Raw genomic sequence first — 25,761 nt, forward strand, 5'->3', positions numbered from 1 at the left:
CGAACAGTGACTTTTCGTAATGATACTGGTGACTGACCTTTAGTTACGGCATTATTCTCACAGCAGAAAACTCTTATAAAAGTGTCAGAATGGCCGAGCGGTCCAAGGCGCTGCGTTAAGGTCGCAGTCTCTTCTGGAGGCGTGGGTTCGAATCCCACTTCTGACAGTGACTTTTCACAACGATAATGCTGACTGACTTCATGTTGAACAGCTGACATTTGTTGAAATATCAGTCTTTGAGGGGAAAGCTCTGCATTAAGGTCGCAACCTTTTGTGGAGGCGTGGGTTCGAATCCCACTTCTGACAGTGACTTTTCGTAATGATACTGTTGACTGACCTTTAGTTACGGCATTATTCTCACAGCAGAAAACTCTTATAAAAGTGTCAGAATGGCCGAGCGGTCCAAGGCGCTGCGTTCAGGTCGCAGTCTCTTCTGGAGGCGTGGGTTCGAATCCCACTTCTGACAGTGACTTTTCACAACGATAATGCTGACTGACGTCATGTTGAACAACTGACATTTGTTGAAATATCAGTCTATGAGCGGAAAGCTCTGCATTAAGGTTGCGATCTTTTGTGGAGGCATGGGTTCGAATCCCACTTCTGACAGTGACTTTTCGTAATGATACTGTTGACTGACCTTTAGTTACGGCATTATTCTCACAGCAGAAAACTCTTATAAAAGTGTCAGAATGGCCGAGCGGTCCAAGGCGCTGCGTTCAGGTCGCAGTCTCTTCTGGAGGCGTGGGTTCGAATCCCACTTCTGACAGTGAGTTTTCACAACGATAATGCTGACTGACTTCATGTTGAACAACTGACATTTGTTGAAATATCAGTCTATGAGCGGAAAGCTCTGCATTAAGGTTGCGATCTTTTGAGGAGGCGTGGGTTCGAATCCCACTTCTGACAGTGACTTTTCGTAATCATAGTTGACTGACCTTTAGTTACGGCATTATTCTCACAGCAGAAAACTCTTATAAAAGTGTCAGAATGGCCGAGCGGTCCAAGGCGCTGCGTTAAGGTCGCAGTCTCCTCTGGAGGCGTGGGTTCGAATCCCGCTTCTGACAGTGACTTTCCACAACGATAATGCTGACTAACGTCATGTTGAACAACTGACATTTGTTGAAATATCAGTCTTTGAGCGGAAATGCTCTGCATTAAGGTTGCGATCTTTTGTGGAGGCGTGGGTTCGAATCCCACTTCTGACAGTGACTTTTCGTAATGATACTGTTGACTGACCTTTAGTTATGGAATTATTCTCACTGCAGAAAACTCCTATAAAAGTGTCAGAATGGCCGAGCGGTCCAAGGCGCTGCGTTAAGGTCGCAGTCTCTTCTGGAGGCGTGGGTTCGAATCCCGCTTCTGACAGTGACTTTTCGTAATGATAGTGTTGACTGACCTTTAGTTACGGCATTATTCTCACAGCAGAAAACTCTTATAAAAGTGTCAGAATGGCCGAGCGGTCCAAGGCGCTGCGTTAAGGTCGCAGTCTCTTCTGGAGGCGTGGGTTCGAATCCCACTTCTGACAGTGACTTTTCACAACGATAATGCTGACTGCCTTCATGTTGAACAACTGACATTTGTTGAAATATCAGTCTATGAGCGGAAAGCTCTGCATTAAGGTTGCGATCTTTTGTGGAGGCGTGGGTTCGAATCCCACTTCTGACAGCGACTTTTCGTAATGATACTGTTGACTGAATTCATGTAGAATAACTGACCTTTCTTGAAAAATTAGTCTTTGAGCGGAAAAATCTGCATTAAGGTTGCGATCTTTTGTGGAGGCGTGGGTTCGAATCCCACTTCTGACAGTGACTTTTCACAACGATAATGCTGACTGACTTCATGTTGAACAACTGACATTTGTTGAAATATCAGTCTTTGAGGGGAAAACTCTGCATTAAGGTCACAATCTTTTGTGGAGGCGTGGGTTCGAATCCCATTTCGAACAGTGACTTTTCGTAATGATACTGTTGACTGACCTTTAGTTACGGCATTATTCTCACAGCAGAAAACTCCTATAAAAGTGTCAGAAGGGCCTAGCGGTCCAAGGCGCTGCGTTCAGGTCGCAGTCTCTTCTGGAGGCGTGGGTTCGAATCCCACTTCTGACAGTGACTTTCCACAACGATAATGCTGACTGACTTCATGTTGAACAGCTGACATTTGTTGAAATATCAGTCTTTGAGGGGAAAACTCTGCATTAAGGTCGCAACCTCTTGTGGAGGCGTGGGTTCGAATCCCATTTCGAACAGTGACTTTTCGTAATGATACTGTTGACTGACCTTTAGTTACGGCATTATTCTCACAGCAGAAAACTCTTATAAAAGTGTCAGAATGGCCGAGCGGTCCAAGGCGCTGCGTTCAGGTCGCAGTCTCTTCTGGAGGCGTGGGTTCGAATCCCACTTCTGACAGTGACTTTCCACAACGATAATGCTGACTGACTTCATGTTGAACAGCTGACATTTGTTGAAATATCAGTCTTTGAGGGGAAAACTCTGCATTAAGGTCGCAACCTCTTGTGGAGGCGTGGGTTCGAATCCCATTTCGAACAGTGACTTTTCGTAATGATACTGTTGACTGACCTTTAGTTACGGCATTATTCTCACAGCAGAAAACTCCTATAAAAGTGTCAGAATGGCCGAGCGGTCCAAGGCGCTGCGTTCAGGTCGCAGTCTCTTCTGGAGGCGTGGGTTCGAATCCCACTTCTGACAGTGACTTTCCACAACGATAATGCTGACTGACTTCATGTTGAACAGCTGACATTTGTTGAAATATCAGTCTTTGAGGGGAAAACTCTGCATTAAGGTCGCAACCTCTTGTGGAGGCGTGGGTTCGAATCCCATTTCGAACAGTGACTTTTCGTAATGATACTGTTGACTGACCTTTAGTTACGGCATTATTCTCACAGCAGAAAACTCCTATAAAAGTGTCAGAATGGCCGAGCGGTCCAAGGCGCTGCGTTCAGGTCGCAGTCTCTTCTGGAGGCGTGGGTTCGAATCCCACTTCTGACAGTGACTTTCCACAACGATAATGCTGACTGACTTCATGTTGAACAGCTGACATTTGTTGAAATATCAGTCTTTGAGGGGAAAACTCTGCATTAAGGTCGCAACCTCTTGTGGAGGCGTGGGTTCGAATCCCATTTCGAACAGTGACTTTTCGTAATGATACTGTTGACTGACCTTTAGTTACGGCATTATTCTCACAGCAGAAAACTCTTATAAAAGTGTCAGAATGGCCGAGCGGTCCAAGGCGCTGCGTTAAGGTCGCAGTTTCTTCTGGAGGCGTGGGTTCGAATCCCACTTCTGACAGTGACTTTTCACAACGATAATGCTGACTGACGTCATGTTGAACAACTGATATTTGTTGAAATATAAGTCTTTGAGGGGAAAACTCTGCATTAAGGTCGTAATCTTTTGTGGAGGCGTGGGTTCGAATCCCACTTCTGACAGTGACTTTTCGTAATGATAGTGTTGACTGACCTTTAGTTACGGCATTATTCTCACTGCAGAAAACTCCTATAAAAGTGTCAGAATGGCCGAGCGGTCCAAGGCGCTGCGTTCAGGTCGCAGTCTCTTCTGGAGGCGTGGGTTCGAATCCCACTTCTGACAGTGAATTTTCACAACGATAATGCTGACTGACGTCATGTTGAACAACTGACCTTTGTTGAAATATCAGTCTTTGAGCGGAAAGCTCTGCATTAAGGTTGCGATCTTTTGTGGAGGCGTGGGTTCGAATCCCACTTCTGACAGTGACTTTTCGTAATGATACTGTTGACTGACCTTTAGTTACGGGATTATTCTCACAGCAGAAAACTCTTATAAAAGTGTCAGAATGGCCGAGCGGTCCAAGGCGCTGCGTTCAGGTCGCAGTCTCTTCTGGAGGCGTGGGTTCGAATCCCACTTCTGACAGTGACTTTTCACAACGATAATGCTGACTGACTTCATGTTGAACAACTGACATTTGTTGAAATATCAGTCTATGAGGGGAAAACTCTGCATTAAGGTCGCAACCTTTTGTGGAGGCGTGGGTTCGAATCCCACTTCTGACAGTGACTTTTCGTAATGATACTGTTGACTGACCTTTAGTTACGGCATTATTCTCACAGCAGAAAACTCTTATAAAAGTGTCAGAATGGCCGAGCGGTCCAAGGCGCTGCGTTCAGGTCGCAGTCTCTTCTGGAGGCGTGGGTTCGAATCCCACTTCTGACAGTGACTTTTCACAACGATAATGCTGACTGACGTCATGTTGACCAACTGACATTTGTTGAAATATCAGTCTTTGAGGGGAAAACTCTGCATCAAGGTCACAATCTTTTGTGGAGGCGTTGGTTCGAATCCCACTTCTGACAGTGACTTTCCACAACGATAATGCTGACTGACGTCATGTTGAACAACTGACCTTTGTTGAAATATCAGTCTTTGAGCGGAAAGCTCTGCATTAAGGTTGCGATCTTTTGTGGAGGCGTGGGTTCGAATCCCATTTCGAACAGTGACTTTTCGTAATGATACTGTTGACTGACCTTTAGTTACGGCATTATTCTCACAGCAGAAAACTCTTATAAAAGTGTCAGAATGGCCGAGCGGTCCAAGGCGCTGCGTTAAGGTCGCAGTCTCTTCTGGAGGCGTGGGTTCGAATCCCACTTCTGACAGTGAATTTTCACAACGATAATGCTGACTGACGTCATGTTGACCAACTGACATTTGTTGAAATATCAGTCTTTGAGGGGAAAACTCTGCATCAAGGTCACAATCTTTTGTGGAGGCGTTGGTTCGAATCCCACTTCTGACAGCGACTTTTCGTAATGATACTGTTGACTGAATTCATGTAGAATAACTGACCTTTCTTGAAAAATTAGTCTTTGAGCGGAAAAATCTGCATTAAGGTTGCGATCTTTTGTGGAGGCGTGGGTTCGAATCCCACTTCTGACAGTGACTTTTCACAACGATAATGCTGACTGACGTCATGTTGAACAACTGACCTTTGTTGAAATATCAGTCTTTGAGCGGAAAACTCTGCATTAAGGTCGTAATCTTTTGTGGAGGCGTGGGTTCGAATCCCACTTCTGACAGTGACTTTTCGTAATGATACTGTTGACTGACCTTTAGTTACGGCATTATTCTCACAGCAGAAAACTCTTATAAAAGTGTCAGAATGGCCGAGCGGTCCAAGGCGCTGCGTTAAGGTCGCAGTCTCTTCTGGAGGCGTGGGTTCGAATCCCACTTCTGACAGTGACTTTTCACAACGATAATGCTGACTGACGTCATGTTGAACAACTGACCTTTGTTGAAATATCAGTCTTTGAGGCGAAAACTCTGCATTAAGGTCACAATCTTTTGTGGAGGCGTGGGTTCGAATCCCATTTCGAACAGTGACTTTTCGTAATGATACTGTTGACTGACCTTTAGTTACGGCATTATTCTCACAGCAGAAAACTCCTATAAAAGTGTCAGAAGGGCCGAGCGGTCCAAGGCGCTACGTTCAGGTCGCAGTCTCTTCTGGAGGCGTGGGTTCGAATCCCACTTCTGACAGTGACTTTCCACAACGATAATGCTGACTGACTTCATGTTGAACAGCTGACATTTGTTGAAATATCAGTCTTTGAGGGGAAAAGTCTGCATTAAGGTCGCAACCTCTTGTGGAGGCGTGGGTTCGAATCCCATTTCGAACAGTGACTTTTCGTAATGATACTGTTGACTGACCTTTCGTTACGGCATTATTCTCACAGCAGAAAACTCTTATAAAAGTGTCAGAATGGCCGAGCGGTCCAAGGCGCTGCGTTCAGGTCGCAGTCTCTTCTGGAGGCGTGGGTTCGAATCCCACTTCTGACAGTGACTTTTCACAACGATAATGCTGACTGACGTCATGTTGAACAACTGATATTTGTTGAAATATAAGTCTTTGAGGGGAAAACTCTGCATTAAGGTCGTAATCTTTTGTGGAGGCGTGGGTTCGAATCCCACTTCTGACAGTGACTTTTCGTAATGATAGTGTTGACTGACCTTTAGTTACGGCATTATTCTCACTGCAGAAAACTCCTATAAAAGTGTCAGAATGGCCGAGCGGTCCAAGGCGCTGCATTCAGGTCGCAGTCTCTTCTGGAGGCGTGGGTTCGAATCCCACTTCTGACAGTGACTTTTCACAACGATAATGCTGACTGACTTCATGTTGAACAGCTGACATTTGTTGAAATATCAGTCTTTGAGGGGAAAACTCTGCATTAAGGTCGCAACCTTTTGTGGAGGCGTGGGTTCGAATCCCACTTCTGACAGTGACTTTTCGTAATGATACTGTTGACTGACCTTTAGTTACGGCATTATTCTCACAGCAGAAAACTCTTATAAAAGTGTCAGAATGGCCGAGCGGTCCAAGGCGCTGCGTTCAGGTCGCAGTCTCTTCTGGAGGCGTGGGTTCGAGTCCCACTTCTGACAGTGACTTTTCACAACGATAATGCTGACTGACGTCATGTTGACCAACTGACATTTGTTGAAATATCAGTCTTTGAGGGGAAAACTCTGCATCAAGGTCACAATCTTTTGTGGAGGCGTTGGTTCGAATCCCACTTCTGACAGTGACTTTCCACAACGATAATGCTGACTGACGTCATGTTGAACAACTGACCTTTGTTGAAATATCAGTCTTTGAGCGGAAAGCTCTGCATTAAGGTTGCGATCTTTTGTGGAGGCGTGGGTTCGAATCCCATTTCGAACAGTGACTTTTCGTAATGATACTGTTGACTGACCTTTAGTTACGGCATTATTCTCACAGCAGAAAACTCTCATAAAAGTGTCAGAATGGCCGAGCGGTCCAAGGCGCTGCGTTAAGGTCGCAGTCTCTTCTGGAGGCGTGGGTTCGAATCCCACTTCTGACAGTGAATTTTCACAACGATAATGCTGACTGACGTCATGTTGACCAACTGACATTTGTTGAAATATCAGTCTTTGAGGGGAAAACTCTGCATCAAGGTCACAATCTTTTGTGGAGGCGTTGGTTCGAATCCCACTTCTGACAGCGACTTTTCGTAATGATACTGTTGACTGAATTCATGTAGAATAACTGACCTTTCTTGAAAAATTAGTCTTTGAGCGGAAAAATCTGCATTAAGGTTGCGATCTTTTGTGGAGGCGTGGGTTCGAATCCCACTTCTGACAGTGACTTTTCACAACGATAATGCTGACTGACGTCATGTTGAACAACTGACCTTTGTTGAAATATCAGTCTTTGAGCGGAAAACTCTGCATTAAGGTCGTAATCTTTTGTGGAGGCGTGGGTTCGAATCCCACTTCTGACAGTGACTTTTCGTAATGATACTGTTGACTGACCTTTAGTTACGGCATTATTCTCACAGCAGAAAACTCTTATAAAAGTGTCAGAATGGCCGAGTGGTCCAAGGCGCTGCGTTCAGGTCGCAGTCTCTTCTGGAGGCGTGGGTTCGAATCCCACTTCTGACAGTGACTTTTCACAACGATAATGCTGACTGACTTCATGTTGAACAGCTGACATTTGTTGAAATATCAGTCTTTGAGGGGAAAACTCTGCATTAAGGTCGCAACCTTTTGTGGAGGCGTGGGTTCGAATCCCACTTCTGACAGTGACTTTTCGTAATGATACTGTTGACTGACCTTTAGTTACGGCATTATTCTCACTGCAGAAAACTCCTATAAAAGTGTCAGAATGGCCGAGCGGTCCAAGGCGCTGCGTTAAGGTCGCAGTCTCTTCTGGAGGCGTGGGTTCGAATCCCACTTCTGACAGTGACTTTTCACAACGATAATGCTGACTGACGTCATGTTGAACAACTGACATTTGTTGAAATATCAGTCTATGAGCGGAAAGCTCTGCATTAAGGTTGCGATCTTTTGTGGAGGCGTGGGTTCGAATCCCACTTCTGACAGCGACTTTTCGTAATGATACTGTTGACTGAATTCATGTAGAATAACTGACCTTTCTTGAAAAATTAGTCTTTGAGCGGAAAAATCTGCATTAAGGTTGCGATCTTTTGTGGAGGCGTGGGTTCGAATCCCACTTCTGACAGTGACTTTTCACAACGATAATGCTGACTGACTTCATGTTGAACAACTGACATTTGTTGAAATATCAGTCTTTGAGGGGAAAACTCTGCATTAAGGTCGCAACCTCTTGTGGAGGCGTGGGTTCGAATCCCATTTCGAACAGTGACTTTTCGTAATGATACTGTTGACTGACCTTTCGTTACGGCATTATTCTCACAGCAGAAAACTCTTATAAAAGTGTCAGAATGGCCGAGCGGTCCAAGGCGCTGCGTTCAGGTCGCAGTCTCTTCTGGAGGCGTGGGTTCGAATCCCACTTCTGACAGTGACTTTTCACAACGATAATGCTGACTGACGTCATGTTGAACAACTGATATTTGTTGAAATATAAGTCTTTGAGGGGAAAACTCTGCATTAAGGTCGTAATCTTTTGTGGAGGCGTGGGTTCGAATCCCACTTCTGACAGTGACTTTTCGTAATGATAGTGTTGACTGACCTTTAGTTACGGCATTATTCTCACTGCAGAAAACTCCGATAAAAGTGTCAGAATGGCCGAGCGGTCCAAGGCGCTGCGTTAAGGTCGCAGTCTCTTCTGGAGGCGTGGGTTCGAATCCCACTTCTGACAGTGACTTTTCACAACGATAATGCTGACTGACGTCATGTTGAACAACTGACCTTTGTTGAAATATCAGTCTTTGAGCGGAAAGCTCTGCATTAAGGTTGCGATCTTTTGTGGAGGCGTGGGTTCGAATCCCACTTCTGACAGTGACTTTTCGTAATGATACTGTTGACTGACCTTTAGTTACGGCATTATTCTCACAGCAGAAAACTCTTATAAAAGTGTCAGAATGGCCGAGCGGTCCAAGGCGCTGCGTTCAGGTCGCAGTCTCTTCTGGAGGCGTGGGTTCGAATCCCACTTCTGACAGTGACTTTTCACAACGATAATGCTGACTGACTTCATGTTGAACAGCTGACATTTGTTGAAATATCAGTCTATGAGCGGAAAGCTCTGCATTAAGGTTGCGATCTTTTGTGGAGGCGTGGGTTCGAATCCCACTTCTGACAGCGACTTTTCGTAATGATACTGTTGACTGAATTCATGTAGAATAACTGATCTTTCTTGAAAAATTAGTCTTTGAGCGGAAAAATCTGCATTAAGGTTGCGATCTTTTGTGGAGGCGTGGGTTCGAATCCCACTTCTGACAGTGACTTTTCACAACGATAATGCTGACTGACTTCATGTTGAACAACTGACATTTGTTGAAATATCAGTCTTTGAGGGGAAAACTCTGCATTAAGGTCGCAACCTCTTGTGGAGGCGTGGGTTCGAATCCCATTTCGAACAGTGACTTTTCGTAATGATACTGTTGACTGACCTTTCGTTACGGCATTATTCTCACAGCAGAAAACTCTTATAAAAGTGTCAGAATGGCCGAGCGGTCCAAGGCGCTGCGTTAAGGTCGCAGTCTCTTCTGGAGGCGTGGGTTCGAATCCCACTTCTGACAGTGACTTTTCACAACGATAATGCTGACTGACGTCATGTTGAACAACTGATATTTGTTGAAATATAAGTCTTTGAGGGGAAAACTCTGCATTAAGGTCGTAATCTTTTGTGGAGGCGTGGGTTCGAATCCCACTTCTGACAGTGACTTTTCGTAATGATAGTGTTGACTGACCTTTAGTTACGGCATTATTCTCACTGCAGAAAACTCCTATAAAAGTGTCAGAATGGCCGAGCGGTCCAAGGCGCTGCGTTAAGGTCGCAGTCTCTTCTGGAGGCGTGGGTTCGAATCCCACTTCTGACAGTGACTTTTCACAACGATAATGCTGACTGACGTCATGTTGAACAACTGACCTTTGTTGAAATATCAGTCTTTGAGCGGAAAGCTCTGCATTAAGGTTGCGATCTTTTGTGGAGGCGTGGGTTCGAATCCCATTTCGAACAGTGACTTTTCGTAATGATACTGTTGACTGACCTTTCGTTACGGCATTATTCTCACAGCAGAAAACTCTTATAAAAGTGTCAGAATGGCCGAGCGGTCCAAGGCACTGCGTTCAGGTCGCAGTCTCTTCTGGAGGCGTGGGTTCGAATCCCACTTCTGACAGTGACTTTTCACAACGATAATGCTGACTGACTTCATGTTGAACAGCTGACATTTGTTGAAATATCAGTCTTTGAGGGGAAAACTCTGCATTAAGGTCGCAACCTTTTGTGGAGGCGTGGGTTCGAATCCCACTTCTGACAGTGACTTTTCGTAATGATACTGTTGACTGACCTTTAGTTACGGCATTATTCTCACTGCAGAAAACTCCTATAAAAGTGTCAGAATGGCCGAGCGGTCCAAGGCGCTGCGTTCAGGTCGCAGTCTCTTCTGGAGGCGTGGGTTCGAATCCCACTTCTGACAGTGACTTTTCACAACGATAATGCTGACTGACTTCATGTTGAACAACTGACATTTGTTGAAATATCAGTCTATGAGCGGAAAGCTCTGCATTAAGGTTGCGATCTTTTGTGGAGGCGTGGGTTCGAATCCCACTTCTGACAGCGACTTTTCGTAATGATACTGTTGACTGAATTCATGTAGAATAACTGACCTTTCTTGAAAAATTAGTCTTTGAGCGGAAAAATCTGCATTAAGGTTGCGATCTTTTGTGGAGGCGTGGGTTCGAATCCCACTTCTGACAGTGACTTTTCACAACGATAATGCTGACTGACTTCATGTTGAACAACTGACATTTGTTGAAATATCAGTCTTTGAGGGGAAAACTCTGCATTAAGGTCGCAACCTCTTGTGGAGGCGTGGGTTCGAATCCCATTTCGAACAGTGACTTTTCGTAATGATACTGTTGACTGACCTTTCGTTACGGCATTATTCTCACAGCAGAAAACTCTTATAAAAGTGTCAGAATGGCCGAGCGGTCCAAGGCGCTGCGTTCAGGTCGCAGTCTCTTCTGGAGGCGTGGGTTCGAATCCCACTTCTGACAGTGACTTTTCACAACGATAATGCTGACTGACGTCATGTTGACCAACTGACATTTGTTGAAATATCAGTCTTTGAGGGGAAAACTCTGCATCAAGGTCACAATCTTTTGTGGAGGCGTTGGTTCGAATCCCACTTCTGACAGTGACTTTCCACAACGATAATGCTGACTGACGTCATGTTGAACAACTGACCTTTGTTGAAATATCAGTCTTTGAGCGGAAAGCTCTGCATTAAGGTTGCGATCTTTTGTGGAGGCGTGGGTTCGAATCCCATTTCGAACAGTGACTTTTCGTAATGATACTGTTGACTGACCTTTAGTTACGGCATTATTCTCACAGCAGAAAACTCTTATAAAAGTGTCAGAATGGCCGAGCGGTCCAAGGCGCTGCGTTCAGGTCGCAGTCTCTTCTGGAGGCGTGGGTTCGAATCCCACTTCTGACAGTGACTTTTCGTAATGACACTGTTGACTGACTTCATGTAGAATAACTGACCTTTGTTGAAAAATTAGTCTTTGAGCGGAAAGCTCTGCATTAAGGTTGCGATCTTTTGTGGCGGTGTGGGTTCGAATCCCATTTCTGACAGTGACTTTCCACAACGATAATGCTGACTGACTTCATGTCGTACTACTGACATTTTTTGAAAAATTGTTATGAGCGGAAAACTCTGTGTTAAGGATCGCAGTCTCTTCTGGAGGCGTGGGTTTGAACGTCTTGGCCTGTGGCTCATGAGACTTGCTTGGGTTTTCAGCCAGGTGTTTCTCATGGGTCTGTGCTTTATTTCCACCAGGTACCGCTGCACTTTCACTCAGCTCTCCTCTCTAGACCAACTTACTCCCGACCAATGGAAGATTAGTCTTCACACCTCTTCCTCAGCCGTGAGGTTTCAGACCCATTTTCTTTTTCTCTCCTCCTTTTTGCTCCGTTTCTTTCGCTTTTGATTCCTCCTCTTTTTCTGTCCAAGCTGCTGATCAATTCACAGTCTTGGAGGAAGGTGTGACTCACCTCCCCGCTCTACCTTGCTCACCTCCCTGTCCAGCAGCTCGTTCTTCTCTGGGTGGCGCCACTTCGTTGAGACATCTGATGCCAGTCATCGTAGCCATCAGTTACAACTGAGCACCGCCACAGAGATGCCAGCTCCATAGGTGACGGCTTACTTCATTTCTTCTTACTTCTGTCCGTCAAGTCGTGTTCCATCTGTGGACCAAGTGCTGCCGATCAATAGGGAACATGTTATAAGGGTGTGAAATCCTTGGGCGGCGGGGTCCGCCTGTGCTACATGCTAGCATTTCCTGCATGGGTCTAACCAAGTGCCAACCAAAACAGAGCTGAAGCCGCGTCTCCACACACAAGCCTTCAGTGAGTGAAGGTTCTTCCCTCAACAGTTTGTTATGCTAAGCTCTGCTTGTGGCTCTGTGTCGGCTGGAAACAAGACATCAACTCTTGTTCGGTCCAACAAAACCAGCACGTTGGGAATTCTCGAAGCGGAGAATGCAGAGGCGAAAGACCAGCAAAACCTTGGTTACAACTTGCTTTAGAATTGTGATTATTCACAAAGACAATGGAGGGTTTTAGGTTTCATTCGATAAAATTCAATTGAACTCGTGAGATTTGTAATATGAAAACAAAAGTAGTGCATTGTGTTCAAATGGCATCACTTTCTTTGATTAATTTAAAGGTTTATTTTTTCATTTCATTGATTTTTTTAATCTTAATTTTACAGTCAAGTGTCGTGTTGTTTGGTCTCGAGGGGCCTCGAAGCCACACCAGTTGTGAAGAGCTGCTTTTGATGTCAACATTTCCCTCCATCTTTGGTTATATAGTCATAATATTGTCATTTATGACCAATAAATGGATGTTTTTGTTCTTCCGTGTCTTCGCTAAAACTGATTTGTTGTGAACGGCTGAGTTCATTAAACAGCCTGTGGTGCCACAGCAAGACAATAGAAGTGGTTTCAGGTGAAAACATGAATTTGTTCCGAGCGCTCATCTGTCTTTTTACACTCTTCTCTGCCCTCCTCTCCTCTCCTCAGCAGATGTGTCTGCAACACCATTAACACACCTGAAATAATAGCTTCGTGACAAACGCTGCGGCAGGAGGCGGAGGAGGTGTGTGTGTGTGTGTGTGTGTGTGTGTGAGAGAGAGAGAGCGAGCGAGAGAGTGAGAGAGAGTGCGATCTCCATCCTTCTGTGGGGTTAATTCAGACTCGCCAGCATTTTCAAGGTAAAAGCGGAGCCGCTGACCCGGCGGCCGCGGCCACAATGTGAAAATTGACTTGCAGCTTTTATTTCAGGCCTCTCTCCCCCGCGTGTGTGTGTGTGTGTGTGTGTCGTCTCACTCACTTCTCACCATATAGGGAAGCAGATGTGGATCACATATGTATCTATAGGTGTGATGTCAGACTCTCACATCTGAGCGGCTCCTCTCCGTCGCTGAGTCCAACCGCTTGGTTCTCGTCTCTTGCCCTCGCTTTAATTCGGGTTCTTTTGTCTACACCCCCACCTCCCTCTTCAAGCCCCCAAACCGTGGCACCGTTGAGTAAGTAGCAGTGGACCGACAGTTACAGTCATATTCACACCTGAAAAGTCACATTTGTATTGTCTGTCACTCTCTTATTTTCAGGGAATTGTCTGCAGTTCTTTAAGTCCTTCTTGAAGTTGTATATTTTTTAAACACATCAAAGATGATGCACAGATTTACACTTTTTGCACAAATGACTATTAAACACGACAGGGTTTCAGCAATGTTTATTGGAGAATACAACAGTCATTTTCATACAGAATGATGTGTCGTTTATTTTATTTTATTTTTTATCCAAGTCAAGTCCTTATAAAAGAACAAAATATATATTATTTAAAACAAAGGCCAAAAAACGGCGTGCGCGTGTGTGTGAACTTACATTTTTATGCCGCAGCTTCAGCCTCCTGTCTGTGCACCGGCGTCGTACCCAACGCCGCCGCTAGGAGGCGCAAATGATTAAGCATTAATGCGTGTGAGAAGCAAGAGGAGGTGAAATCCAATCCAAGGCCAATCTTTCTCAAGTGGAATTCAAATGTATCCAACAAAAAGTGACATGTTAGTGACGGTGAAACTCGGACTTAAATGGACGTGTGTGCCCGAATTATATTGAAGACGTTTTTTTTGCAGGATTATGAAACCGCTGTTTACATTAGGACGTGATTTAGATTTGAATTTCAAGTTGAAAATGAACTGATCCGATTGTCAGTGTGATTATGAAGGTCGGTGCAGGAAAGTGACTTTCAATATGACTGACCAACTTCTAGGTTTCAAACACACAATATATAAATAAATACACGGAAGGCTCCTAACGATGACGCTGTGGCGTGTCAGTCTCATATACGCACAAAATTATCCTCAAGAAAACGCCGCTGTTAAATGTGAGTATTTCTTTCAAGAGCGTCTGTTCGCTTCAAATTCCTCCGCCACATTCCTTATGCCTCGGTGTGGCCACACAGACGGACATTTGCGGATCCCAACACGTCTCTCCGAGCTGCAGGGGCTGCAAAAAAGCTTGACCTCTGCGTGACTCCTCGGGCTGCCAGTTGCCGTCCACCACCGACCCACTTAGCCGGGCCCTCACCGGCCCTTTGATAGCGCAATAATGCGCATTTGCTGTGTATACTGTGATCACAAAGCTCGGCCTGGCTTTTAAGTGGCCTGTGTTCCAATCGCTAAGTAAAAGAAACCTCGTCGCCAACGTGTTCCAATGCGCCACAGTGCGAGTTCCAGCTCCCATCACAGCGCGTGAAAAACTAATACCTGCTGATTTTATTGAAGCCACTCCAGAGCATTACCGTCAGCGCAAAGCGGATTAAACCGAAATGACGCTCTTTGCCCTCCCCTCCCGCCCCCCTTCAGCTCACCCCAAAATGCGCTGACCCTCACCAAAGGAAGAGAAAGTGGAGTTTCCACTTTATGGTCGCTAATTGAAGGGACGTAATTGCTTTATAACGCCGTGGCGGTTTGTTTTTACTGAGATAATTTGGCCTCTATTGCGCACTAAAATTTGTGACGGAGGCGGTTCCAGGCGCGTAAAATACCCATCATTACGCATCAACTAATGCAAGACTCACCTGGTGGGATAAGCGAGGCATAAAGCAGCAGCCACGAATCGGAAAGCGCTTCGTTCATCCGGGGTCCGTGTGCGTAAAAGTCGGCGCGCCTGTGCGGTCTGCGCCCCGCGGGCGTGCTCGGCCGGACTGCGGGAGGAATCCGGAGTGGCTCCCCGCCTGCAGAAGTTGTCCCGTCAGATCAAACCGCTCTTCTTCACCGCAGGTTTCAGCGCGAAAACGTGTGAAGCCGCATCGTCGTGTTTTGACAGCGTGTTTTTAGATGATCGATGAGCGCGGTGCGCACCGCTGCGGATGGAAGAAAAGAGACTGTCGGAGACCTGCAACACCTTGTGAGCACAATCACGGGATCATTCAGCTCTGTACACACTCAACAAGTTCAGCAATCCAAACAGATCAACTCAAGGAAACAAAAGCGAGCAGATCGTATTTCACTTTTAACTCAAAAATAATAACCACTAAATGTGTTTATGCACAAAAACAAATGACTGGGGTTTGCGCTGTTGGAATTTATTCTAGTATAATCCCCGAAACTGTGTGTCACGGGTTAAAAAAGTGGTGTTTTAACAGCAAAAATAAACTGTAATTTCCCATTGTTTGTTCTTTGCGCCACAAGACTTCTGAGTTTTGACTCATGAAGCAAAAGAAGAAGAACAAGCGTGCAAAACGAAGCAATCCAATGATAAATAAACAATGTCTTTTCGAACCTTAACAGACAAGAAAATATATATATTAAATATTACGACGGAGCGTTTCTAAAAACGAATCACCCATCTGCAGTATATTTATTTACAATATCTAATAAAACTGGTCGACTCTCAGCTCGAGTCAACTGTAGTGTAGTGCAGGTCACGTCTGCTTTGTGTGCTGGTTAAAATGGGCAACATCAGCTCTGCGCTCAACACCGGAGCCTCGTTTAGGTTCTGCCACTAAAATGGCTCGCCAGAATTAATTCGTCTTCAGAGGCGTTGGTGTTTATTCTGCATCCGTTCAAGAGTTTGGTGTCTGGGCAACATGTTGAGGGGCTCCAGGTGTAAATATCTCTGAAGTGGACCCGGCGTTTACGACCACGTCCTTCGGCTCCACTTGTTCGAAAGTAAGAACCAGCGCTAAACTGCGTTTTCTCATCAGCATGTATTTCGGTGTTTGGCAGCTCCGCGCTGATGTGGCCTGCGAGCCGATCAATCCGTCCCGGATCGATGGTGCTGGGAGCCAATAGAGGGCTCCCATCCCGGAGCCCGTCTGCCATTGGACGGGCCGCCCAGGCTGGAGCGACCCATTTCTCACTACAGTAGGGGGGGGCGGACCGGCAGCGGCGGCTCCAGCCTGTGGGCGGAAATAAGGAACATATTTATTATTGACGGGTTCTGAAACGGTGATCGAAGTGTTGACTTCACACTGCGCATGAGCGTTCGAGATTAATCTTTAGTCGGAGACAGTTGTTTTCACTTGAGCTTTACACTCTCAATGTCTCTGTTTGTTGCTGTTTTATGATACTTATACTTATCTATTCTGGATGCAGCTCATTTCACGACGTTGCTACACAGTGAAAGTGAATATAAAGGCGTGTTTTGGAGTGTTTATGATGACATTTTCTGCGGCAGGATCTGGTTATTTCATCCATACTGTATATCTTCGGGTGCACGAGCGGTGGAAAGATCATAAAAAGTCACTCGGATCTACATTTCCAGCGCTTCTCGGTGCACTTTGAAGATGATTTAGGAGGAGGCGCGCTGTCGGTGGCGTCTCCGGCTCGTCCGCGGGACTCCCCCCTCCTCGACGCGCCACTTGCTCCAGCCCGGTACGTTGCGCAAGACGCGACCTGTTATGGCCACCACTACTTCCGGGTTTGAGCAGTCTGGTCCAGCTCCTCCTCAGCTCAACACACACATCCATTGTGCACACAAACCGGGCTCTCACACTCTCTCTCGCGCGCGCGCACACACACGCGCACACACACACGCTTCACATCCACACTGCGCGCAGCATCGACCGTGGCTCCTTTAAGAAAAAGGCAGAATTGTCACCCCACCTCCTCTTCTTCATCTCCTCTTTTTGCATAAGAAAATCAAGCCGGGAAGAAGAGAGTGATCACAGAAAAGGCAGAGGAGAAGCTGCTCGGCTTTTTAACTCCATTAGCGCGGACCGGACCATCCTTCATCCGCTACTTTTGACTGACAGCAGGGGAGCCGACATGAGCGCCGCCGCCTTGCTCTGAGGGACTATTTTGCTTTGGTTTTCTTCCCCTCTGTAAGGACCGGGAGCGCGGTGCCACTTCTCCCGAGGATCTTCCCCCGCCGCGCGGTGCTCAACCGGAGCGCGCACACACCGAGAGAGAGCGGGGCTGCTCTGCGGACGCGCTCGGAAAAAAGGCGGATTTCTCTCTTCTTTTTTTTTTTTTTTTTTGCTTGAAACGTCCTGATTCTTTTGGAATTTCCTTTCTTGGTTTCCACGCTGGAATCGCAGGAGATTAATCTCAAGTGAAAGGGACGACCAGGGAGTGCAGGGTTATGGCGCAGCGGGTACGTAAGGACGGTCCTCCTCAGTCCAAAAGTTTCTCTGACTCCACTGAATGTGATCCTGCGCGGTGCCGTGGCACACACGCGGGGCTCAGCTTGGAGCACTCAAAGTTTAGAGCCAAACACCTTTTCTAGTTCGCCTCGAAATTCGCCCGGTTTCAACACCATTGCATTTTAAATCTCATTTCTTCCAAATCCCATAATACTCGCGTAGTTATTAGTAAACAACGCCCGATCGTTAAACATCAGAAACTATCGGAGCATTTTCCAACCCTCGCAGTCTAAACAATCGTCTTTGAAAAAATATCTCATCTGATGACACTTTTAAAATGAAGTCTAAAACTTATCCAAACTCCAAAACGGAGGCTCCACCGCGCGCTTCTTCGGAGCCGAATGGGAGATTCTGAGCCCAAGTCAAAATTGAAAGTCGAAATAACGACGCCAGGACTTTGATTTTTAGCTTGGTCGAGATAGTTGATGAACTTGTCAAGTTTCTAATAGAACAAACGCGCGTCCTCCATTTGTTGCGTCGCTGCAAACAAATGAACGTGTTTATCTTCACACAAAACACTTTTCATAATATAACGAGGTGGTAGATAATTAACTTGTTGATTTATACCCTCTAGTTAATAAATAAAATCCCTTACTAATCCGACTTGTCGTTTTGAAAATACTGGTGCACACTTATCTATCGTAATAAACTGACATGTCAACAAGATGTGTAAACAAAATGTAAAATATATTTAAATACAAATGTAAAGTAACGTTTTGCTGAAATAAAATAAAAATACATTTCAGTGAAACAATTGCATGGATATTATTATAGCTGAGTATTGACATATACTTGGACGTTGGAGTGTAAAGTTGGGATCATAAACACAGTACAGTTTGTCATGTGGTGAGGAGCGAGTTAAAATGAAAATTGTAAATTCACTTTGATCCCCGTCTTGAGTGCGCGTTTGAATCAAACTTGTTTTAGAATTTAAAAATATGACAGTGGCTTTAAATAAACGTGTTTAAATAAATATTTCAACTGAAGTCAGACGCGGGGCGAGTGTTTCATCTGTGCGTCTCTTCGCAGTACGAAGACCTGCCCCACTACGGGATGGACGGGGTGGGCATCCCGACCACCATGTACGGAGACCCGCACGGAGCCCGCTCCATGCAGGCGGTGCACCTCAACCATGGACCCCAGCTCCACTCCCACCAGTACCCGCACACCGCCCACACCAACACCATGCCTCCCAGCATGGGCTCGTCGGTCAACGACGCTCTCAAGAGAGACAAAGACGCAATATACGGGTACGTGGAGCTCCTGTCAGGCCGGGGAGCGAGCGCTCTGCCGGGGCCGAGGCGCGTGCTGACCCCCGGGGGAGGAGAGTGCAGGCAGTCCGGGAGCACCGACAGCTCAGTCGCTCGGTCTTTTCACTCACACTTTTATTGTCAAACCTGCCAAAAATACCCGTTTATCTGCACGTTATTTTAGTGCCCATTTAGAATGCGCTGAATCATTACTTTATCAAGACTTTTTTAATTAATGCTCCGTTCTCCAGCCGATTAAAACCTTCAAAGCCTCCGTGTCATTTATTCACTTGGAGATAATTTCAGCGTATTTTTCCACACTTGAATTTGGACAACGTCTCTAAATGAGCTCCACTGGCGTTTTCATTCCGACCTACTTGTTAACTTGAGGACATTGAAAAAGACATCTTAAAGTTTAGTTTAGTTATGTTTTCAACACGTCTGTATATCGTTAATAATTTACGGCTAGAAATATATTTTGCAATTCACCTCGATACCTGTAAATGAACATCAATAATCTGTGTCATCTCGCTTCGTGCCGTGTGGTGAAGCCTTGAATACACCACTTTAATGGTGAAATTATGCTGACCCTTTCCAAACATTTGTCACCCACCCCGGCGGACTGACTCCAGTGAGTGCGGGTGACGAGATGAGGCTCATAGATCGACGACTTTTCTAAATGTATCGTGTGCGTGCACGAGAGAGGGGGTGACTCCGGAGCGTTTGGGTCTTAATCACACGTGTTTGCAGCCTCTTCCTCCGAGTGTGTGCATCCTGTCTGTCGCGGCGCGCTGCTGCTGCAGCACAGGTCCCCCGGGCGGGCGAGTGGCTGCAGAGCACCGTCTCACTGTAGCCTGGAGTCGTCATCGTGACCCGGCGCTCTGCTCTCTGGTGACATTTCTGCTCTTCTGTGTGTGTGTGTGTGTGTGTGTGTGTGTGTGTGTGTGTGTGTGTGTGTGTGCGCGCGCGTGTGTGTTCGCAGGCACCCCCTGTTCCCCTTGCTTGCACTGATTTTCGAGAAATGTGAATTAGCGACGTGCACCCCCAGAGAGCCCGGGGTGGCGGGAGGAGACGTCTGTTCGTCGGAATCGTTCAATGAAGATATAGCTGTGTTTGCCAAACAGGTGGGGAACTTTTTTTTCCCTCTAAAAGTCAACAACAAAAAGTGCGTGTTCCGACTGGTTTGAGGTTCAACTTAAAAAAAAACAAAACTTCAACGTATTGTTCATGTTTTTTATAAATTCATATTCATGGCGGAATGCCGAGTAAAAATAAAAAAATATATATATATATATTTGTAATTGAATATTTGTTAAAGTGATCGGCGCTGTCGTTGTTTGGTCACGTGTTGCACTGTACTTGTCTACGCCATTTTGTTGGCGTCCAGATTTATGCCTGTTGGCCCCTTCGTCATGTTTTTGTCTTTTACATGAAAGTGAGGATTCGGTTGAAGTCTTGAAGTGTTAGCGACGCCACAGTTTGATCTCCACACGTCATGTCTTTCCAGATTCGGGCAGAGAAGCCTTTATTCTCCTCGAACCCAGAGTTGGACAACCTGGTAAGTTGCTTTCTTTCCTGGTGTGTTGCGTTGGAACGGTGACCTTCGCGTTGCTCCACGCAGCCGGTGTTCGTCGGTTGTGTCGCGGAAGGCTTTGAATGCGCCCTGCTTCCTTCTGTGTGTGTTTGATATGCGATGGCCCGCGGTTGTGTGCACAGATAAAAAGGTGCTGTCACACGCTCCATTCATGACGCTCTCATCTGGCGTGTTTCATTTGGATCTCAGCTGATTCCTCTGTGGCGGAGGCTGATGTTTCAGTCCGCGCGCACATTCCTCGCACCTCTCATGTCTCCATCATTGTTCCCTTCCTCTCCAGATGATTCAAGCCATTCAAGTGTTACGATTCCACCTGCTGGAGCTGGAGAAGGTAACGTTCTCTCGGCCTTTTCTCTCACGTCCAGTGCATTTGCATAAACGTATTTTTGCTGGTCGCTTGTAATTAGCGTCAAAATCAATCAGGGTGCCGCTCTCTCTTCCGGGTTTAATTACAAGCTGTTACAACTGGAGAGCGCGAGCCCGAAATCCTCTCGCGCTCATGGACATCGCACACACATCGGGGCGTACTGTTCACCATGGGTTGGCTTTTATACCCCGCAACAGCGTGTCATTTCAGCGAATATGACACAGTATACAACTTCACCTAAGAAGTCGATCACGTGTTTGTGGCGTTTGACATTTCCGAGGCGCAACCGAACGCCACGTCACCAGCGATAATGTAATAAGTGCGCAACATGAAAGAGTGGAAAGTGAAACGTCAGTCAGGCGGGTGACCCTCCTCTAATGACCACTACCCAGGGCAACGACGACGAATTTAACACGGGTGTTGAGTGCGCCGTGGCCCGGGACACCTCTTGTCACTGTCAATTTCCAAAGACATCTCTATTCTCGAAAAAAAGTTGCGCACTTTGTTCAAGAGGTGCGGTCACACCTGCGCCTGCAGGAAGCCGCGGCCGATCCGCGCGGAATCAACCCCGGAAATATACGTTCCGTTATTAATAAATGCCTTAATATCAAATAGTGTCATATTATAAAAGCACAGTTTAATGGGAGTGTGACTAACAAACACAATTAGAAACTGTCGTTTCATATGGTTCTATTATTAATTACACCTGTTGCGCTCCAGCAAATATTATATATATAATATTTTAATTAACTCTCCTCAATTAAAAAAATAAAAACATAAGGCACCTGTTATTTTTTATTTTGTGTCCAAATCGTCACGCCTGAGAACTGAGCTGAGCTGTCTCACAGTGTTTGAAAAGAAAATATTGTCGTGGTTAAGTTGCTTTCATTCGTTCCTAAGCCTCAGTTCTGTACTGGAAATGGAAAAGTACCTGGAGCCACAGAGGCGTGTTTATTTACTCGGCATGATTTATATCTGAAGAGCTACTTGGCTTACAAATAGTGCATGAATGAGAGGTTACAATCACATGCAAACATACTTGAAACATTTTCATCTCTACTGGAGCTCGGTATTGTCCGGAGTAATATTTATACGGTTGACTAGATGAATGACAGGGAGTTTCTGTTTACCGACTCTGAGGGTCCGCGTCTGCTTTTATTTCCCGTTGATTTTCTTTTTTTTTTGAAGTTCAGTTTTGCTGTACGACGTGATTGTGAACACCGATGAGTCTTGAGATCTTCACGCGACGCCTGCTCCTTGTTGTCCCCGCAGGTACACGAGCTGTGTGATAATTTCTGTCATCGGTACATCAGCTGCTTGAAAGGAAAGATGCCCATCGACTTGGTGATCGACGACAGAGAGGGAGGATCCAAATCAGACAGCGAGGAAATCACGAGATCTTCGGTGGCTCTAGATCAGGTAGACGTCTCTCTCTCTCTCTCTGTGTGTGTTGGAGTGTGTGTGTGTGTGTGTTTGTCCCTGCTGGCTATTCAGCTATTCTGGGTCACCCCTCAACTGCGCTGTTATTTGCATACGATTAAGAGCGTTTCACATTCCGTCCATCGGAATGAGAAATTCTCTGAATAATGTTTCTCTTATTGGCCCATTAAGACTTGAACCAGGAACCGACCCGAGGAGATTAGCTGAAAGGGGGAAGGGGGGCGGTGGAAAAATAGCATGCCCACCAAACTTGACCTGTTTCATGTCCATTTTAATTTATTGTCTCTCTCATTCATCGCTCCTTTTCGGACGGTGTTAGTAGCCCGTGTGTGTTGTTGCTGGACTGTGGCTGAGCTGACTTGGTTCCTCCAGTGTGGAGTTCACGCTTCATTAGGCGTCATGTCAGTGTTTCTCCTCAGACATGAGTGCACATCGAGACCCCTCCTCTGCGGAGACGTTTGCTTTGGCTGCGAGTGCCGAGATTGCTCACCAATCCGATGGTTTATTTTTAAAACGTATACAGTTATTAAATGTAGATTAGAGGCTGTGCAGAGAAGACTGCCGTCTGCTTTATGGGCTTCAGCGGCGGGCTGTGCACTGATGGTCCATCTAGACTCCACTGCGAGTTAAACAACGGCAACAATAATTATCGCACAATAAACCGGCTGAAAAAAGTTTGGATGAAAGTGGCTGTTGTCTCTGCGGGGTGGAATCAAGTGGCCAAATTAAAGGATCACTCGACTGGTCCGACATGAAAAGTAATGAAGCGATTAGGCTAAATAATTTAAATCCGCGGACTTCCATATGGTTGAGTGGCTGGTTGGAGTTGAGAGCTCCACAGAATGAATAGCAGGGGCCCGACGAGGAAGGCCCCCCCCCCTCCCCTTAACACTGCGCCTGCAGTCCTCCATCTCCCGGCCCTTATGTCTGATTATGGAAATGAGAAAGATCACCCGGAAGAAAATACTTCATTTAATCTAGAAAGAGAATTAAATAACACAGGCGCCACGTTTAAGTCTCTCTTTGTTTGAATCCTCTGTGGGATGTTTCGGGTCAGAGCCTCGGTGCTGTGTGCGCGCGCGCACGTTCTTTAAGAGCTCTGGGTTTTCAAGGTGTGTGAAGACAATTGTGCTTCAGGGAGCTGATGCAGATCATTAATTGACTGTCAGATGATAACTTTTTTCCGAGTACAATGAAGGTCAATTCAGCTGTTTACCAGAGGGAGCGTGTACGGATCTTAAAGGATGGGCTGATGTTCCACGAGGATAAGGCGCAGACGATGCCGGCTGTGTGCAAATGGGCATATCCAAACAGGCAGCCCTCGCTGCTGAAGACTCACATTGTCAATCTGAAAGTGCTCCATGACTGGCGCTGCTCGACGTATACATTTCAGAATTTTCACCGGCTGCTTCCGAGTGGCGTCTTATCTGCGATTGTTCCGCTGTGACATCCTTAGCAAATTTGCGTTGTGTGTGCATTATCTCTGTCCATATGTATTTTTAATATAAGCCCTGGGGCATAAAGTTGAAGTGGACTGAAAAAAGGCAGCTGAGAATTTGCACAAAGGGGTGATGTTAACAAGACGGGGAGAGGGCGCTCATTTATTCACAGACCAATTTACTCCAGCAAGGCGACTGTAGCGGAGAAATATCATGTCAGACACCCAAAATGCGTGGAATTCATTAAACTTCCTCAACTTTACGGCTGATTTATGCGCGGCCGTGTCATCAGCGCGCTATTCTGAATATCGCCGTCTTTACGTTCATTGTGTTTCTTGCCTGAGCTGAGTATGGAAGGACGCTCCCCCCGTCAGAAGAGAGCGGAGCATAGCTGAGAGGTGAAAAAGTCAGAGAGGCTTGTGAATGCAGCTCGGCCAGTTTGAGCTCCTCCAAGCATGTGTGTGTTGTGTGCATGCGTGTGTTGAAACGAGCATGCATATAGGCGTGTGTTTGTGTGTGTGTGTGAGTGAGTGCGCGTTGAGACCAGCCTGATAAATGCAGCACCCCCTCAGGTGCTATGTGAGTGGAGTGACTGGTTAGCACCAGTTGGACTTCCTTAACCCTTTCCCTGCCGCTCCCTGGAGATGGCCCCTCCACATTTTCTTCACGATTCCAGCAGTGCTCACACATTCCAGCCTGAGCTCGGCTGAAGGGAGGACACGGATGAAAATATTTTAAAGAGGCTCTTTAACGTGGAAACCTTCATGCTGAACATGACGACCGCTGTCCACTGACACACACACACACACACACACTCACTCACACACACAGATATTTCCATGTGGCAAAGAAGGGGGTCGGCAGTTTGCTAATGAACTCGGAGGGTAGACTCTCTCCATCTTCTGCTAATCGCGGCGAGGACTCACTTCAAGTCTCAAGAGCTGCTTGACTTGATTGAGCCACGCAGGCTGAAGAGGGACTGGGAATAATTGAAACATTGTGAAAAAATACTATCAACCTGACTCCACTTCCAACCAGCCTCCGATGGTTATCATAACTCAATCAGAAAGGAGCGGGAAAACGAGATAATGAGTTTTATATTTTACAATCTAATGTCAATTTGAATTGTTTTAAGCAGCATTTTTCAAATTCTACTTCTTTTGTAAATCAGCAATACTGGAGTGAATACATCCATAATCTTACTGTCATGTATTCCCTCATCCCTGCATTTAATAATCATAACAATAATAATGTTTTAATAATTAAAAAATGAATTCTTGAAAATCCATCTATATTATAAGCTTTTACGTTACATTTTTAAAAAAATGTAATGTTCATTAGATTCATACATGATCAAAAAAGGTTTGTAATTAACACACAAATTACTTTTTTTTTTGACTTGTTGGCATCAACTAGCTAGAAGTAAAATCACATGTTGCATTCCTTCACCTTTTTATAGCATTTAACATCTGTAGATTAGACATCGATTCAAAAGCGTTTGTTATTGTTGAATAGATGAATCCCTGTCCACCTGGACAGCTCAGTTTTGTTGGTCACTAAGACAACGTGCTGCATTAGACAAAGTTTGGTGAATTTCAGCAGTCTGGACGAAGTGAGCCGATGCTGATCCACTGAGTTGTTGATCTTGGTCGCCCTCTGTAACATACAAACGTGTGCCGCCAACAAACTCAAATAATAGCCTCAGTCTGTTATATGCTTTGATTTGGTGATTATTAGAAATATTTGTATTATTAAAACTCTGATCTTTTTTAATTGTAACGGAAATAAAAACACCTGACAAAGGCAGGCAGCACTGAAGTCGTCGTGTTGATGTTTTCTAACCAGAAAGAAAACATCCAGTTCATGGATTAATGATAATGAGCGTGTTTTACCACACGCCTCGTGCAGCCTCTCTCTGAGCAAGTACCGTCGAGGCCATGCGCTCAGACGCACTTGCCTTGATGATGTCATGATGTGTGCATCGATACACGCACCCTGAAATGTGGGGCTTGATGTGGCATGGACACA

The 25,761-nt window shown here is 45.8% G+C and overlaps 1 protein-coding gene and 32 non-coding genes across 33 annotated transcripts in view; all 33 read left to right on the forward strand.

Moving 5' to 3' along the window:
* The first annotated feature begins 83 nt into the window (after window positions 1–83).
* trnal-aag (transfer RNA leucine (anticodon AAG)) lies at window positions 84–166 on the forward strand. Its single transcript has one exon. It is a non-coding gene; the product is annotated as a tRNA-Leu (tRNA).
* Window positions 167–383: 217 nt separating this feature from the next.
* trnal-cag (transfer RNA leucine (anticodon CAG)) lies at window positions 384–466 on the forward strand. Its single transcript has one exon. It is a non-coding gene; the product is annotated as a tRNA-Leu (tRNA).
* Window positions 467–683: 217 nt separating this feature from the next.
* Window positions 684–766, forward strand: trnal-cag (transfer RNA leucine (anticodon CAG)). Its single transcript has one exon. It is a non-coding gene; the product is annotated as a tRNA-Leu (tRNA).
* Window positions 767–981: 215 nt separating this feature from the next.
* trnal-aag (transfer RNA leucine (anticodon AAG)) lies at window positions 982–1,064 on the forward strand. Its single transcript has one exon. It is a non-coding gene; the product is annotated as a tRNA-Leu (tRNA).
* Window positions 1,065–1,282: 218 nt separating this feature from the next.
* trnal-aag (transfer RNA leucine (anticodon AAG)) lies at window positions 1,283–1,365 on the forward strand. The gene has a single exon. It is a non-coding gene; the product is annotated as a tRNA-Leu (tRNA).
* Window positions 1,366–1,442: 77 nt separating this feature from the next.
* Window positions 1,443–1,525, forward strand: trnal-aag (transfer RNA leucine (anticodon AAG)). Its single transcript has one exon. It is a non-coding gene; the product is annotated as a tRNA-Leu (tRNA).
* Window positions 1,526–2,022: 497 nt separating this feature from the next.
* Window positions 2,023–2,105, forward strand: trnal-cag (transfer RNA leucine (anticodon CAG)). The gene has a single exon. It is a non-coding gene; the product is annotated as a tRNA-Leu (tRNA).
* A 217-nt stretch (window positions 2,106–2,322) lies between these two features.
* Window positions 2,323–2,405, forward strand: trnal-cag (transfer RNA leucine (anticodon CAG)). The gene has a single exon. It is a non-coding gene; the product is annotated as a tRNA-Leu (tRNA).
* A 217-nt stretch (window positions 2,406–2,622) lies between these two features.
* trnal-cag (transfer RNA leucine (anticodon CAG)) lies at window positions 2,623–2,705 on the forward strand. The gene has a single exon. It is a non-coding gene; the product is annotated as a tRNA-Leu (tRNA).
* Window positions 2,706–2,922: 217 nt separating this feature from the next.
* Window positions 2,923–3,005, forward strand: trnal-cag (transfer RNA leucine (anticodon CAG)). Its single transcript has one exon. It is a non-coding gene; the product is annotated as a tRNA-Leu (tRNA).
* A 217-nt stretch (window positions 3,006–3,222) lies between these two features.
* Window positions 3,223–3,305, forward strand: trnal-aag (transfer RNA leucine (anticodon AAG)). Its single transcript has one exon. It is a non-coding gene; the product is annotated as a tRNA-Leu (tRNA).
* A 217-nt stretch (window positions 3,306–3,522) lies between these two features.
* trnal-cag (transfer RNA leucine (anticodon CAG)) lies at window positions 3,523–3,605 on the forward strand. The gene has a single exon. It is a non-coding gene; the product is annotated as a tRNA-Leu (tRNA).
* A 217-nt stretch (window positions 3,606–3,822) lies between these two features.
* trnal-cag (transfer RNA leucine (anticodon CAG)) lies at window positions 3,823–3,905 on the forward strand. Its single transcript has one exon. It is a non-coding gene; the product is annotated as a tRNA-Leu (tRNA).
* Window positions 3,906–4,122: 217 nt separating this feature from the next.
* Window positions 4,123–4,205, forward strand: trnal-cag (transfer RNA leucine (anticodon CAG)). Its single transcript has one exon. It is a non-coding gene; the product is annotated as a tRNA-Leu (tRNA).
* Window positions 4,206–4,562: 357 nt separating this feature from the next.
* trnal-aag (transfer RNA leucine (anticodon AAG)) lies at window positions 4,563–4,645 on the forward strand. The gene has a single exon. It is a non-coding gene; the product is annotated as a tRNA-Leu (tRNA).
* Window positions 4,646–5,142: 497 nt separating this feature from the next.
* On the forward strand, window positions 5,143–5,225 carry trnal-aag (transfer RNA leucine (anticodon AAG)). Its single transcript has one exon. It is a non-coding gene; the product is annotated as a tRNA-Leu (tRNA).
* A 217-nt stretch (window positions 5,226–5,442) lies between these two features.
* Window positions 5,443–5,525, forward strand: trnal-cag (transfer RNA leucine (anticodon CAG)). Its single transcript has one exon. It is a non-coding gene; the product is annotated as a tRNA-Leu (tRNA).
* A 217-nt stretch (window positions 5,526–5,742) lies between these two features.
* On the forward strand, window positions 5,743–5,825 carry trnal-cag (transfer RNA leucine (anticodon CAG)). The gene has a single exon. It is a non-coding gene; the product is annotated as a tRNA-Leu (tRNA).
* A 217-nt stretch (window positions 5,826–6,042) lies between these two features.
* trnal-cag (transfer RNA leucine (anticodon CAG)) lies at window positions 6,043–6,125 on the forward strand. The gene has a single exon. It is a non-coding gene; the product is annotated as a tRNA-Leu (tRNA).
* Window positions 6,126–6,342: 217 nt separating this feature from the next.
* trnal-cag (transfer RNA leucine (anticodon CAG)) lies at window positions 6,343–6,425 on the forward strand. Its single transcript has one exon. It is a non-coding gene; the product is annotated as a tRNA-Leu (tRNA).
* A 357-nt stretch (window positions 6,426–6,782) lies between these two features.
* trnal-aag (transfer RNA leucine (anticodon AAG)) lies at window positions 6,783–6,865 on the forward strand. Its single transcript has one exon. It is a non-coding gene; the product is annotated as a tRNA-Leu (tRNA).
* A 497-nt stretch (window positions 6,866–7,362) lies between these two features.
* trnal-cag (transfer RNA leucine (anticodon CAG)) lies at window positions 7,363–7,445 on the forward strand. Its single transcript has one exon. It is a non-coding gene; the product is annotated as a tRNA-Leu (tRNA).
* A 217-nt stretch (window positions 7,446–7,662) lies between these two features.
* trnal-aag (transfer RNA leucine (anticodon AAG)) lies at window positions 7,663–7,745 on the forward strand. Its single transcript has one exon. It is a non-coding gene; the product is annotated as a tRNA-Leu (tRNA).
* A 497-nt stretch (window positions 7,746–8,242) lies between these two features.
* Window positions 8,243–8,325, forward strand: trnal-cag (transfer RNA leucine (anticodon CAG)). Its single transcript has one exon. It is a non-coding gene; the product is annotated as a tRNA-Leu (tRNA).
* Window positions 8,326–8,542: 217 nt separating this feature from the next.
* Window positions 8,543–8,625, forward strand: trnal-aag (transfer RNA leucine (anticodon AAG)). The gene has a single exon. It is a non-coding gene; the product is annotated as a tRNA-Leu (tRNA).
* A 217-nt stretch (window positions 8,626–8,842) lies between these two features.
* On the forward strand, window positions 8,843–8,925 carry trnal-cag (transfer RNA leucine (anticodon CAG)). Its single transcript has one exon. It is a non-coding gene; the product is annotated as a tRNA-Leu (tRNA).
* Window positions 8,926–9,422: 497 nt separating this feature from the next.
* Window positions 9,423–9,505, forward strand: trnal-aag (transfer RNA leucine (anticodon AAG)). The gene has a single exon. It is a non-coding gene; the product is annotated as a tRNA-Leu (tRNA).
* A 217-nt stretch (window positions 9,506–9,722) lies between these two features.
* trnal-aag (transfer RNA leucine (anticodon AAG)) lies at window positions 9,723–9,805 on the forward strand. The gene has a single exon. It is a non-coding gene; the product is annotated as a tRNA-Leu (tRNA).
* Window positions 9,806–10,022: 217 nt separating this feature from the next.
* trnal-cag (transfer RNA leucine (anticodon CAG)) lies at window positions 10,023–10,105 on the forward strand. The gene has a single exon. It is a non-coding gene; the product is annotated as a tRNA-Leu (tRNA).
* Window positions 10,106–10,322: 217 nt separating this feature from the next.
* Window positions 10,323–10,405, forward strand: trnal-cag (transfer RNA leucine (anticodon CAG)). The gene has a single exon. It is a non-coding gene; the product is annotated as a tRNA-Leu (tRNA).
* A 497-nt stretch (window positions 10,406–10,902) lies between these two features.
* Window positions 10,903–10,985, forward strand: trnal-cag (transfer RNA leucine (anticodon CAG)). Its single transcript has one exon. It is a non-coding gene; the product is annotated as a tRNA-Leu (tRNA).
* A 357-nt stretch (window positions 10,986–11,342) lies between these two features.
* On the forward strand, window positions 11,343–11,425 carry trnal-cag (transfer RNA leucine (anticodon CAG)). The gene has a single exon. It is a non-coding gene; the product is annotated as a tRNA-Leu (tRNA).
* A 5,518-nt stretch (window positions 11,426–16,943) lies between these two features.
* The window catches only part of LOC128765258 (homeobox protein Meis1), a 72,600-nt gene continuing 63,782 nt past the window's right edge, over window positions 16,944–25,761 (forward strand). Inside the window, exons 1-6 of the mRNA XM_053875847.1 lie at window positions 16,944–17,594; window positions 18,673–18,893; window positions 19,876–20,017; window positions 20,401–20,451; window positions 20,768–20,818; window positions 22,127–22,273. Of these exons, the coding sequence (XP_053731822.1) occupies window positions 17,583–17,594; window positions 18,673–18,893; window positions 19,876–20,017; window positions 20,401–20,451; window positions 20,768–20,818; window positions 22,127–22,273 (624 nt within the window). The 5' untranslated portion in view covers window positions 16,944–17,582. The remainder of the gene's footprint in view (window positions 17,595–18,672; window positions 18,894–19,875; window positions 20,018–20,400; window positions 20,452–20,767; window positions 20,819–22,126; window positions 22,274–25,761) is intronic.

The sequence above is a fragment of the Synchiropus splendidus genome, chromosome 9 (genome assembly GCF_027744825.2).
Source record: "Synchiropus splendidus isolate RoL2022-P1 chromosome 9, RoL_Sspl_1.0, whole genome shotgun sequence".
Taxonomy (NCBI): domain Eukaryota; kingdom Metazoa; phylum Chordata; class Actinopteri; order Syngnathiformes; family Callionymidae; genus Synchiropus; species Synchiropus splendidus.